This window comes from Perissodus microlepis, chromosome 5 (assembly GCF_051167445.1).
Source record: "Perissodus microlepis isolate ML-2025 ecotype Zambia chromosome 5, ASM5116744v1, whole genome shotgun sequence".
In the NCBI taxonomy this organism is placed as follows: Eukaryota; Metazoa; Chordata; class Actinopteri; order Cichliformes; family Cichlidae; genus Perissodus; species Perissodus microlepis.
This window is the reverse complement of record NC_140465.1, coordinates 29479925-29492424: the sequence shown is the minus strand read 5'-3', so window position 1 is coordinate 29492424 and position 12500 is coordinate 29479925. Positions and strand designations below refer to the sequence as shown.

The window sequence follows — 12500 nt, the reverse complement described above, 5'->3', positions numbered from 1 at the left end:
CATCAAGTGGGTTTGAACATTTTTGCTGCGCACAGTATGACTGCAGTAAGTGTCAAGTGAATCCTTTATCGGAGCTTGTTATTGTTGCTGTCCACGGTACTGCTGCTCTCAGTACCGTGGACAGTAACTACAGACTACAAATGCACAATATACTTCATTGTATTACAAGTCCAGTGTTGCTGGGAGACAGCAGCATCCTCGCTTTCACTAGCTTTGTATGAGACTGCTTCTCGTAAGCAGGATGTCAGTGACTGTCTCAGCATCTTCATGAAATAGATGTAGTTTTTGTAAAAAAAAAAGATAAAAAATGTCTGATTAGTTGTGAAAATCAGAACAGACAACAGCCTTCTTCTAGTCAGTAGCTGGGACCGCATCTGCATGTTAATTTTGCAGATGGAGTAAGTGTCTAATGAGAGGTGAAAATAGGAACAGCTTGTTGTGCAGGACAGAGAACCAAAACAGGGAGTTTATAAAGTGTGGACCCACTCCTGAAATTCAGAGAAATTATCTCCAATTGAATATCCGGGAGCACATTCAGCATGAATTTAGGCTGTGGTTTGGGAAAGGCCTGGCAGCAGCTCCTGAGCCATGCAGATCGCCAAAGAAGATATCCCCCAAAAGAAAGACTGTGCATTATGAAGGTCTTGAAAAATGTAATATGAATGATAGGCCCACAAATTTGATCAGTTGGTCAGGGAGTTCTTTGTGAAAGCATTTGTAGCTGTGCCACTAGATCAAGAGAAATACCAAGCAACAAAAGAGTGAGAGGAATCTGAATTTGGAAGCTGTGTAGCCAGACTCCGTGATAAATAGAGGCTCTGAAGATGAAGCATGCTGGGACTTTATTAAAACTGGAGATAATGGACCAATGATAATTTCAGATAATCTGTGGTCTTTCCTTCTGCTTACTACTTCACATCTAACAACTTGTATGGCAACAAGAACGGAACCTCCAATCAGCCTGTCCATGTCATTTCAGTGTTGTTGACAGTGGACAGACCCTGAGGTCTGAGTAAATGATTATTTTGATGTGGCTGCATCATTAGAAATCTATCGCTGCCTCTTCTTGGTCCTTATCTAAGCCTCTCATGTGTATAAATCAAAGTCAGGCCCTAGCGGGGTATCTGTTGCTTCTCCATCTGCCAAGTCATTAATCCAAGGATGTGACCCACGGGCAGGCTTCTCCCATTTGGTTCAGTCATTGTTACATGAAAAATAATCTTGGTTTCTCTCCCGCTCCTCCACTGTCTGCATCTTTCTTTTATTTGTTCTAATGGGCTCCTGCTCCTGATTTTCACCCCGGAGGATGAGTTACGTGTTGTGCTGGGGATGTTCAGTGGGATTGTGTGTGTCAATGCCCTGTAAATTGCTACACTGTGCATTCAGTCTGTGCTCCAAGGGCACGTTCACAGACTCTTCCACTCCTATGGTGATTTGTAACTTCACATTTCTTCGTTGTCTCCTCTCCAATCCAAGTCTAATGACTATAAATGGACTGCATAAAAGACACAGAGTAGAAATAGAGACAACTGGGTCTTGTCATGCCTAATCATGCCATATATACCCACACCCCTGTTGCCAATCTTGGACATGTACTCCATTTTTTTTCTCATCTTTCTTTTCTCTGACTATCTCCCAGATTTTTTTTCTTTTTCCGGAGACTCCCCCACATCCCTCTGTTATCATCGCCCGGAGAGAAGTTGTGAAATTCATGACATTCAGATCTAGTGGGGCAGGCTGATGGAGGACAAGAATAGTCTTCCGAGATCCTTCTGGAATCAGTCTGTCTTTGATGAGCAAGTAATTCAATGTCAGCGCCTCCGATAATCTCGCTCTTCTAATTTGTAGTAGAGAGAAAATCTCATTTGTTGCATTTGGTTACGGAAGAGTGGATACCTCTGTGCTGCCTGTATCTGCTCGGTAACCTTACAACTGTACTGACCAGTAATCTGTCCGCAGCCTGAAACAGAATATTGGACATTGTTATGAAGATATAAGGAGATAAAATCTTAATGCTTTGTTCATCAGCTAGTGCGTGTCCTACTCTCGCTCCTTCTCGTTGCTGTGAAACTCATCGTAGGCGGGAGAGACTGTTGCTTGAAGGGAGCAGTCTATCTGCTTAAAATTCAAAGTTGTCTGTGTCAAACAGAGCTCTCAAACAGCCCCTGAGACACTCAGAAGCTTGAGAGGATGAAAAGTAGTTCCCCTGGCTAACAGTGAGGGGTAGTGGTGCTCCAATCCAACTTCATTAATCTTATGCCTTCCCTTTATTTTCACTTTCCTTTGTGTAGTTCCTGCATAAAATTCTCAGTTCTTTGTTGATCATTCAGTTGCACACCAAGTACTGAATAATGTGTGCTATTTGTAATTTAGAAATTTGTCATCTTGTTGCCTCCAAAATGCAAATAAAGAGAGCTATTATTTTAAAATTTTTATTCCCTGCTGATGTGTTTGTGATGCCGACCTTGTACGGTTGCAGAGACATAAAAAAGAAGGAAAAAAAGATTAACAGTGCTTTTCAAAACATAGCAAAAACAAATTTTAGTGCAGAAAGTTTGACAAGAAGGAAGAGCAAACACGAATGTAGGCATTTCAAGTCACAGAGGCAGAAAGTGTCCTTACGATCTTGTCAGGGGTGTAGTTGTGTGCACAGCTGGTAAATATTTAATGTGTTGGTGTCCTGCTTTGCTGTTCCCACTGGTGAGGAACTGTACTGTAACAATGCAATAGCCCCTTAAACCTTTAAGTCTATTTAAGAGGAACTTTTGCTGCTCTTAAAATATTTTCACCCATAGAGTTTGGATGTCTAAAGAGCTTCAGAGCAAAATGTGCTTGCCCTCACTAAATTATGGAATTTAAAAAAGCATGATCTTTTTATTTGGGATGATTTAAAATAAATATTTTTTCAATAACATAAAAATGTCTGTTGTAACAAAACAGTTTACATCAAAACCACAGTTTTTTATATAAAGGATATACATAGCAGTGGGTCTGGAAAGTGAAGCTGCTGTCTTTACATGGCCAGCAGGGAGAACATCCTTTAATCATTTAGGATGATAAAGCAGGGCTTTGTTTAGGTAGAGCTCACCTTATGACTGACAGGCTGCTATCATGCAGTACTCTTGCATGATAACATTGGTTACTTGGTCAGATCCACGACCATTTTCAAAATAATAACATGGCAACACTGAAAATGCTCAGCTTGGTTCTTCACAACAGAACTTAACATAAGTGGTTTTGTCTGATTTGGTGATCCTCACATTTTACTGTCTCCAGCGTGTCAAACCTTTTCCTTATTTAGAGGAATTTTACAGCCTGCACACAGGCAAGAATACTTACAAAACTATTCCCATTAAACCCAGCTGTACTTTAACACCTGTGAAACCTTGATTTCTGTATTATTTATGTACAGTGCCACTTTAAGTCTTAATAAAGTTAAAAAAAAGAAAGAAAATCAAACCCTGAACAGTTGCCAATGGCACTCTAGGACTTGCAGTTCATCATTACCTTTAAGCACCACTGGAACAAAGCGTAGCTTCAGAGCACCACTAACATAGCGGTAAACTTCGAGTCTTGGTAAACTACCGCATGTCAGGTAGTGATTTAAAACACTTGCCTGCAGCAAGAACAGCATTGCTACCTGCAATGTAAACTGCAAAGCTACTAAGTTCCTGCACTGTGTGGATAATGAGCGTCTTTAATGTTCTTACTCTGTCTCCTGCTCTGAAGGTGATTTATATTTTTCTACTGCTGGATGGGGTGGATTGAACCTCATCTCACAGAGGGCACCTTCTCATTACTCTGGACCTCCTTCCATTGCCAGTCAAGTCCTCAAAGTCAAGGCAGGCTCATTGTTTAGCCAGCCTGCCATGTCTCCTGAATGAAGTGACAGACATGGACTAATTACACCTGGCTCCCCTTTCCCTTTCACCTGTCTCACACAAATCAGTCTGAGTGAATAGTTTTCTTTTTGAAGCTTTTGAAACTACATTTCTGGACACCAGTAATAAGTTTGTTAGCACAAGTCTGACTCCGGAGAATTGTTCTGTGAGAGACGTGTCATGTCATTATCAGCAGAGGAACTAGGGCAAGCTGACTGTAATAGAGGAGCAGCCTCTATAAAACATTTTTCTCTAGAAGCTAATTTTTGATTATAGATTATTTAATAAAATGTATAATAGTCAGAGTCAGTGTCAAGTCTGATAAACAGGCTATATGACAAGATGTAAGAGGAATCAAGACCAGACATGAGGAAGGAAAGAGAGTCAAGAGGAAAGAAAATGAGAGGGGACAAGGAGGAAGAGATATCAGAGAACATCCCTTTTTTTAAGTCATTATAAGCAGACTTGTTCCAGCAGATTGGCAGAGATATAATTTTCCACATATCCTAATGTGTGTCACTTTGACACCTATCTCTTTTTGAAATATTCAGCAGGATCAAGTAGAATTATATTGGTTTTAGTGACGATATCTGACTTTTTTTGTCTTTTGGGAGATGTGTGATCACAGAAAAACATGTGAATGTCTTTTTCAAGCTTGAATTGCCAGGCCAAAAATAGATCAAGTAAGATGAGAGACTTGCATCTATCAGATCTCATCCTCTTTTGAAGTCTAACTCGGGAGGGAGTAAGCTCAGATGTGGACCTGGAAATTTGATAACTAAGATATTCTTGAGCAAAATTAGTTTTTTATTTACACAGCTTTTACTTTGATTTTTGGGATTTTGTTTTTCAGTTGCAAGAACTCAAACAGTTTATTTGCTTTCAAGTAATCATTTTCATGGTGGCAAATGATAATTTTGTCAGACCTCAGTCAAATTAGTATGAGTCATGACAAATGAGTGATTGACGCAAGCTGGAATAGCACCTTGAAAAACATATAATTCATGCCACTTCACATTTTTCACTTCAAAGTATTAAAAAATATGTTAAATTCTGTAAATATATAATCAAGGTGCTACTATTAATGCATCATCTGTGACTACCGCCGCTGTGGCATAGTTTTACACAGTAAATCTCAGAATTCGCATATTCAGGTGTGTCATACACACTGAGGCAGTCAGCTGAACACACCAGATGAGCAGCAGGGAAAAGGCAAATTCCAGAGAACTTTCCAAAGGGTGATACATAATCATGACTAGGCTATAAACAAAGAATAAGTAGCACAGAGAGTCTAACAAAAGGAAAAAAAAAAACACAAGATCTACCAAGTGGCAAAATAATGGTAAATGGCCTGCATTTGTATAGCGCTTTTCTAGTCATTAAGGACCCCAAAGCGCTTTACACTACATTCAGTCATTCACCCATTCACACACACATTCACACACTGGCAATAGCAAGCTACATTGTAGCCACAGCTGCCCTGGGGCGCACTGACAGAGGTGAGGCTGCTGGACACAGGCGCCACCGGGCCCTCTGTCCACCACCAGTAGGCAAACATGGGGTTAGTATCTTGCCCAAGGATATTTGGCATGCAGCCAGGAGGCAGCCTGGGATCGAACCACCGACCTTCTGATTAGTGGCTGACCTGCTCTGCCACCTGAGCTACAGCCACCCGAAATAATGATGAATGCACTGGGAACAGGTGTAGCAGAAAATTGGAGGGAAGCCTGAAAAACACTAGAAGTAAACCTAACAAGAGTTGGCATAACGAAAGAATAGAAAAGAGAGAAAGTGACAAAACTAAACTCCAGAACCATGACACTGTTTAATATTTTCTGCCATTAAATAGCGAATTAAAAAATTTGCTTGGAACAGTTTATTGGGGTTTAGTATCTTGGTTCAAAATGGAGGAGTACAAATTACACCAGCGACCCTCTAACTTGGTGGGTGAACATAATAGCTATTAAATATATATATATATTGGGACACTGGCTAATGTAGGGATTTTTTGCCCTCTTGCTGTCAGAAGTGGGAATGAATACGGTGTGTTTGAATTCAAGAAATCATTGTGGTTGTTTCCAGGACAACAGAACAAGACAGCTGGACGCACCTTTCTCTTAATCTGGCAGAGATAGGAGCTACTTAGTCAGAGAGCACAGAGGAGACACAAAGAGGGAGGGCTGGGTTGTGTACACACACACATAAAATACCAAAAACACACACACTCAGTGAGGGCTGAGTCAAGGAGGGAGGAGAGAAGAGAAAGAGTTAGAGGTGTAGAAAGGAAGGAGAGGCGCACAGAGAAGCTAAGAGAAAAAGGAAGAGGTATGACAGTCCTTGTGTTGTAGTCTGCTCTGATCCTGCACACCACAGGGAAGCCTCATCAGCCATTCAGCAGGATGTCTCAGAGGAAAAGGAGTTTCACATTTGGAGCTTATGGAGGGTAAGATAATAGAGGACTAATCTGTCGGAACATCAATTGATTTTGCAGTTTGCCAGCTGACAGTTGACACTGCTGTCACAGCAGTGTACATGTACCTGTTGCATTGTATTGCCAGCCCTGGAGTAGTGAGAGGAAGGTGTGACTGCTCTGGGACTAGTACTGCATCTGCTCAGCAGCTGCTGAATTAGCTAACAAGGTCATTGACTGGCAGAACTGTGCATTCTTAATTTACACCGTGAACCATTAGTTGGGGAAGCTACAAAAGTGCTACAAGGGGAGATTTGCATATGGTTGTCTCAGTCATGGTGATCTGTTCATCTATGTCTTTTTAAAAACCTCACTACTTGTAAGGTATTTAAAAGTGACTGTAGTCAACACAGTAGTCTAAATGTATATAACTGGTAGCTTTAAACAGCTTCTAAATCCATACAGATATGTGATCGATAAGGTTATTCAAAGTGCAAACCGTTTTTATTCCAGCAAATAAAGCACTGATTGCCTGTCATCAACCAAAATGGTGCGTAATTAAATATTTGTGATGCTTACTTGATACTGAATAAGGAAGTCAGTGATTGGTGGCAGGGAATAACTAAATACTTCATCAGTATGGGTAAAACAGTGAGATGAGGTAATTATCTCGACTTTGTATAGTTCCACACTTTTATTAATGTGACAGATGATTTTGAAGCAGTCAGAGTATGGATATTTGAGATGTGCTTTGGTTTATGAACAATGAATAGTGCATTACAATTCATGAGGCAGTGAAATTATTTTAATTTTGTGTCTTGCAGCCTGTGAGTTCTGCCAAGTCAGCCTAGAAAACACTCATGAGACACAAATTTGACATTTTGGTTGTAGAAGTCAGTTTGAAAGGTAGTCTGAGTGCACAAGCAGACACAAGCAAACAATAGCAGGCAAGGAAACATTTGTGGGGCACAGAAAAAAGCATTTCTGAAACAGCAACAGGCTTTTTGTAATAAGATGAGCAGTGAGATTCAAGGAATGGTCCAAAATAGATAGGGAGTGGTGTGATGAAAGTGCACTCACTGTCACCTGAACTGCACTCATCAGATTCTTTTTTTTATTAAGCCTACCACAGATTTGTGTTTTATTTAACTTGATGGGTTTCATATTATCAAATAAGTTAAACATACAGCAATGTTTACATGAAGTTTCTTTTCTGTCAGACATAAAGGGCAGGAGTCAGATTACAATAGATGAATTGTGAGAAAATGATCACAGACCTTAGATGTTAGTTCATCCAGCTGAATGAGCTAATTCCATGACGAGGCGCCTGTCATCCACAATTCTCAAGAAGCTCCACTCGTCCTACAGTATTGTTCAGGCCTACACACAATGATTGCCTTATGATTCACCCAAGCTCTGCTCAAGGTTAAGGCCAAAGTCATATTTGCTGGCACTTTTCCATTTTCACAGCACAACCTTTATGCACGCTATTTGGAATGTCACCAAATTCTTACTCCTAAAGTACTGAACAATATTCAGTTGAAACCATTTTGTAAAATTGTTAACATAAGACCAGAGTTTCAGATACATTTATAATGAACAAAATGAAAAAGAAAAATAAACTTGCAACTGGTTGGCAGGTGGCATGAGGTTTCTTGTTGTTGATGGTGAAATTGGTCACAAAATGTGCATGGTGTTACTCTGAAAAACTTCTGGCAATTGCTTTGATTTCTAGCAGACTTGTGTGTTTACATGACAGATAACATCTTGTCTTGAAACCACTGCAAGCTCACTGAGTGATACTGTAACTGTGAAGAGTGTGACACAAACCAGAAATGGAGAGCATCTCCATCTCCTTAGGGGGAAAATGTGCATTTGCTATCAGAAGGAGGGTGCCATAGATACTGATATATCATATTAGAAAGGAAAGATAGACAGAAAGTAAAGTTAGATACTGTTATTATTTTGGAGGGAGTGGTCCTGTTGGTTGACACTATCACTGTCATGCTACAATCAGTAATGTGATTTTAAGACATGCTGATGCATTTGTCATATTATTGTATTACTGTCATAATACTCCTCAACTCAAACACTTTTATTTGCAGGACGAATTAATCTCATTTGATGGTGAATGGGATTAATTTGTTCGGCATATGACTCTTTGACTTCGAAGTGGATTTTTAATCCTCAGTAGTGTGTGCAAGCCAATCAACGACAAGAAAAGCTTATCGCTTCCTTTCTGTACTTGACACATTACAGTAATTTGTTGAATTATAAGCTGGCTAAGCTACTAACTCATTGACATTTTGCTTTTTGTAAGCTGGTATTGTAACAAGTGCAAATGAAATTGTTACTATCACCTGAAAACTAAATGCTGTATTCAGCTGTTTTAAATCTCATTTATATAAACATTACATTTGCATTTGTTTCAGTCTGTTACAATCATTTGGTTAGAGCAAGCGAGTGCCTGCAGTTATTTGTCCCACTATAATGTTTTCTCACATTAGGTTGTAGACATTTGATTTTAAATTCAGGAGATTTGTAGCACTGTGCTCATGAGTCTTCTTCTTTTTCACACAAACCAAACCTGAATCTGTTGGAAAGCTCTGTTTGGCTGGGTGTCACGAGAATGAACTGAATCAATTATTTATTATATGAATTGGGGAATAAAAGCAGCAAAATCAGTGGTTGACTCCTAAAGTGCATTGTAACACTCAGCTTGGCTGAGTTGTTACATAAAGGTGGCCCACTCCAGTTTTGTCCTCGCAGCGCACTGCTGGAACAGTCAAGTATAGTGTTTATCTGGTATTTGATTTTGTTTCTTACACATTTACTTTGCCCTAACTCTTCCCAGCTATCTGTGATCCAGTCTAGTCTTATATGTGCTTCTGTACAATCGAAAGTAGCCTGGGGATCCTTTAAAGCATGCATCTGTGTTAGATGAATTAGTGTGTGTTTGTTTCAAGAAAAGAAATGAGCTTTTTCATTTAAATTTGGTTTGTTTTGCAATTGCTTAGGAAATCTGTCTCTGTTGTTAAAAGCCTTGTTGTTGAAAAGCGTATCTCTGGGGAAATAATTTCCTAATGAATAACATTGAAAGGATTTTTAAACAGAAATGGATGGAGCCCAGACCTAGACCATAACATTACCATTCTGCATTTGTTATTTTGTAGTTATTTTTTAGCAGATTAATTTCCGCATACAATTTAAGGGGAATTGCTGTTAGCGGATAGCAACATGGCTATTTCTTTAAAGTGCTTGTAAACAGCTGCAAGGAAAAATGGATGAGGTGGAAAACAACTGGAAATTGCCTCCCATTTGAGCAATTTTACTATCTCCTGTGCCAGCTTCCTTGCTGATATTTTTTCCTTTCTGAACTATGTAAATTTAAAGCAAGCAATTATGTGAAGTAGGACAGATGATTTAAAAAAAAATAGAGACTTGATTATGGTTGAGCTATTTTTAACTTTACTATAGGGAACTTTGAACAATATAATACCAAGCTGATGAGTGAATTTCCTAAATTTGAGCTTGTGATTGTAATTATAGAAGCCAGAAAGAGTAAGCCAATGATGCTGGTATGTTTACAGGTTTTAGGTTACAGATGGTTGGTTTCCTGCTGGTGAGTAAAGTCTGCTTTAAGCCTAGAGAGAAATGGCAACGGTTCAGCCATGTGAAAGATGATTGGATTGTGCACATATCTGACTGCTCTGTTACAATTTCCCTTGCAGGTATTATACGGTAGCTACCTGAAAATGGTGTTGAGGAGGCTAGTGTGACTGTACAAACAGCCCACCTTTTGTTCTTTGCTATTTTCATCCCTCCAACATTATGTAATGTCGTTTTTTTGTGTGGCTGTGCTTAATCTGATGGGGAGGTTACTGCTTTGTTTCTTAAGGACCCTAAAAAGTGATCACATACAGCAACCCACAATCTGTTTGTGGATTCTGGTGGAAATATTGCTAAATCAGCTTTTCTTAAATCAATACTACACATTTTAAACCTCAGAGAAAATCGCAGAAAATATGAATATAAAATTAAAAACGTGAGAATACTATGATTGTGTGTGTGCTTTGTGTGAGATTGGTAATCACTGTAGAGCCAAATGATAGAGCCTGGACAGTCAAACTCCTACTCTCTTTTGAAGGTTATGTGGTCAGAGAGAACGGGGAGATGGACCTGGAGAGGTCACTGGGTTTAAAGTGAACAGCCTCACAAAAATAATTTGGATTAGGGTGGTTTTTCTGAGTAAGATTCAAAAGCAAATGCCATCGCATCATTTAAATAAAAAATCAATATAACTGTCAAAAATGCTAATCATCATGCAAATTAGAGCTTTATTTGTTTATACTTTTTGTATAGTTGTTGTTTGTTTTTAAACTTTTAACATAATGAAAACCCATGAGCAAACTATGATCATTATACTACTCTAGCCTTGCAGGATTGTTGGCTTAGGAGTCTCTTTAGTCATTACACTGAGGTGACAGATCCTGAAAGACTGACTTCACTAAAGAAAACAGTTAAAGTGGATGACCTGTTCAGATGGGCGAGTGAATAGTGGGTGAACACGAGGGTTATCAGCGTTTCTTAATGTGCCATTTTTAAAATCTTTGCATGTGGAGCCTATATCCCATTTAAAAATGTCCACCTATTTAATGAAGTCATGTTTTGAACTAGTAATGTGTGTTTATACTGCCTACATGAAAAAACAAAGTGAAAACACAAAGGCTGAGGGTGGAAGCTCTAAAACATGCTTCAGTAGTCATTTTATAACCCCAGCAAAACATCTCTGAAAAGTTCAGACAGGGACATATTTGCCACTCTTTTAACAACAATCTGGGAGACCGGGAGTTGAGAGGGATCTGCTAGTCTTTTGGGATAGGAACGCTTAGGATGGGTTATAGGTAAAGATAGGATGCCTGGAAATGTTTTGACCTTTAAAATAAAATTTCCTTGAGATTAAAACATCTGTTCAACATGTGCTTCTAGCTTTATTTCAGGCAGCCTACATTTTTCTTCCAGTATTCCTGCAACCTCCAGAAAGCTGTTGACTGCTCACAGCTCAACCAGCAGCACGTGCATTGGCACACTCAATTTCTTTTGACATTCTCTTGTTCCCATTTATTATTCACTTGATTCATTGTTTATATTAGTAACATGTTTACCATTTGCATTATCACTGTATTACTTTGTGTGTCTTTCAGTATGCGTGTGTGTGCCAGTATGACTACTATACTACTATTTAATAACTGGTTTGAAGAAACTTTTTTAGCATGTTTGAGACATTTCATTTCATTTTCATTTTCACTTTATTTGTCAGGGACCATGTACAAACAGAAATAAACATTAATCTTCTTCGAGAAAAGCTGCATTGTATGAGGTTTAGCTATGAGCTAATTTCGGTCTGCAGTCCCTGGGGGGATCAAATTGTAAATGGAAAGAAATGCATAAAAACACATCTTCTGTTTTATCAACTTTAGTTTATACAAAAACTGCTGAAAGCGCCCAGCTAAAATTATAAAAGCCACATGGACTATTCCCCCCCCAAAACTGCAACCAATATATTTCTATACCCAGTCAATGGGCAGATAAAGCAAAAACCAGTAACAGACCAAAAAAAAAAAATCATCAGTTAACAACTTTAACACAAATGCAGTTAACTGTTCAATATAATCCCAAAAGGTTGATTCTGTTCATCTGGACGTAGCATTTTGGGAGAAACGTTCAAATATAATAAGACAAATACCTTGTATTAATTATGTATCAGAACATATAGACAGTATCAAATGTATCCAATTCCTACGCACATAAGTATCAAGTATGATTATGTAATGTCTCAAAGCTTTATATACTAAAAGAGACCAGAAAACAAAATGTTAAAATTGTGTTCACGTGTGTTTGGACAAATTTTGGCTCTAGGTCACAGTCACAACCATCACAAAGCTGAAAGTTTGCAGATGGTTATTGATATTGTGTTGTAAAGATATGTGGTTCTGACTAGTAAAGCGTGTTTAATAACTTTCATTCTATTTACTTTAGATTATTTCACATATTGGAAATAACCCACAGAGCTTTCTGTCTGAACAGGCTAATGTATTATTAGATGTTCGCTCTGGACAGAAGTGTTAATATGCCATGATTTAAGCATCATTTTCAATCTCTCAGCTTTGAGGAATTTGTGTAACACTATATGAAAATGTTTGTGAGAA

General features: G+C 38.7%; 1 protein-coding gene across 9 annotated transcripts in view; it reads left to right on the top strand.

Moving 5' to 3' along the window:
- rap1gapb (RAP1 GTPase activating protein b) overlaps positions 1-12500 on the top strand; it is an 85642-nt gene that overhangs the window by 8946 nt on the left and 64196 nt on the right. For 3 of the 9 annotated variants that reach the window (XM_084929247.1, XM_084929248.1, XM_084929245.1), the window contains exon 1: positions 6187-6324. The exons of 2 other annotated variants lie outside the window; for them this stretch is intronic. In XM_084929247.1, coding sequence (XP_084785373.1) covers positions 6281-6324 — 44 coding nt within the window. In that variant the 5' untranslated portion in view covers positions 6187-6280. Of the gene's footprint in view, positions 1-6180; positions 6325-12500 lie in introns of those variants that run through there. 4 more of the 9 variants (XM_084929256.1, XM_084929246.1, XM_084929252.1 and 1 more) reach the window with 3 other exon arrangements.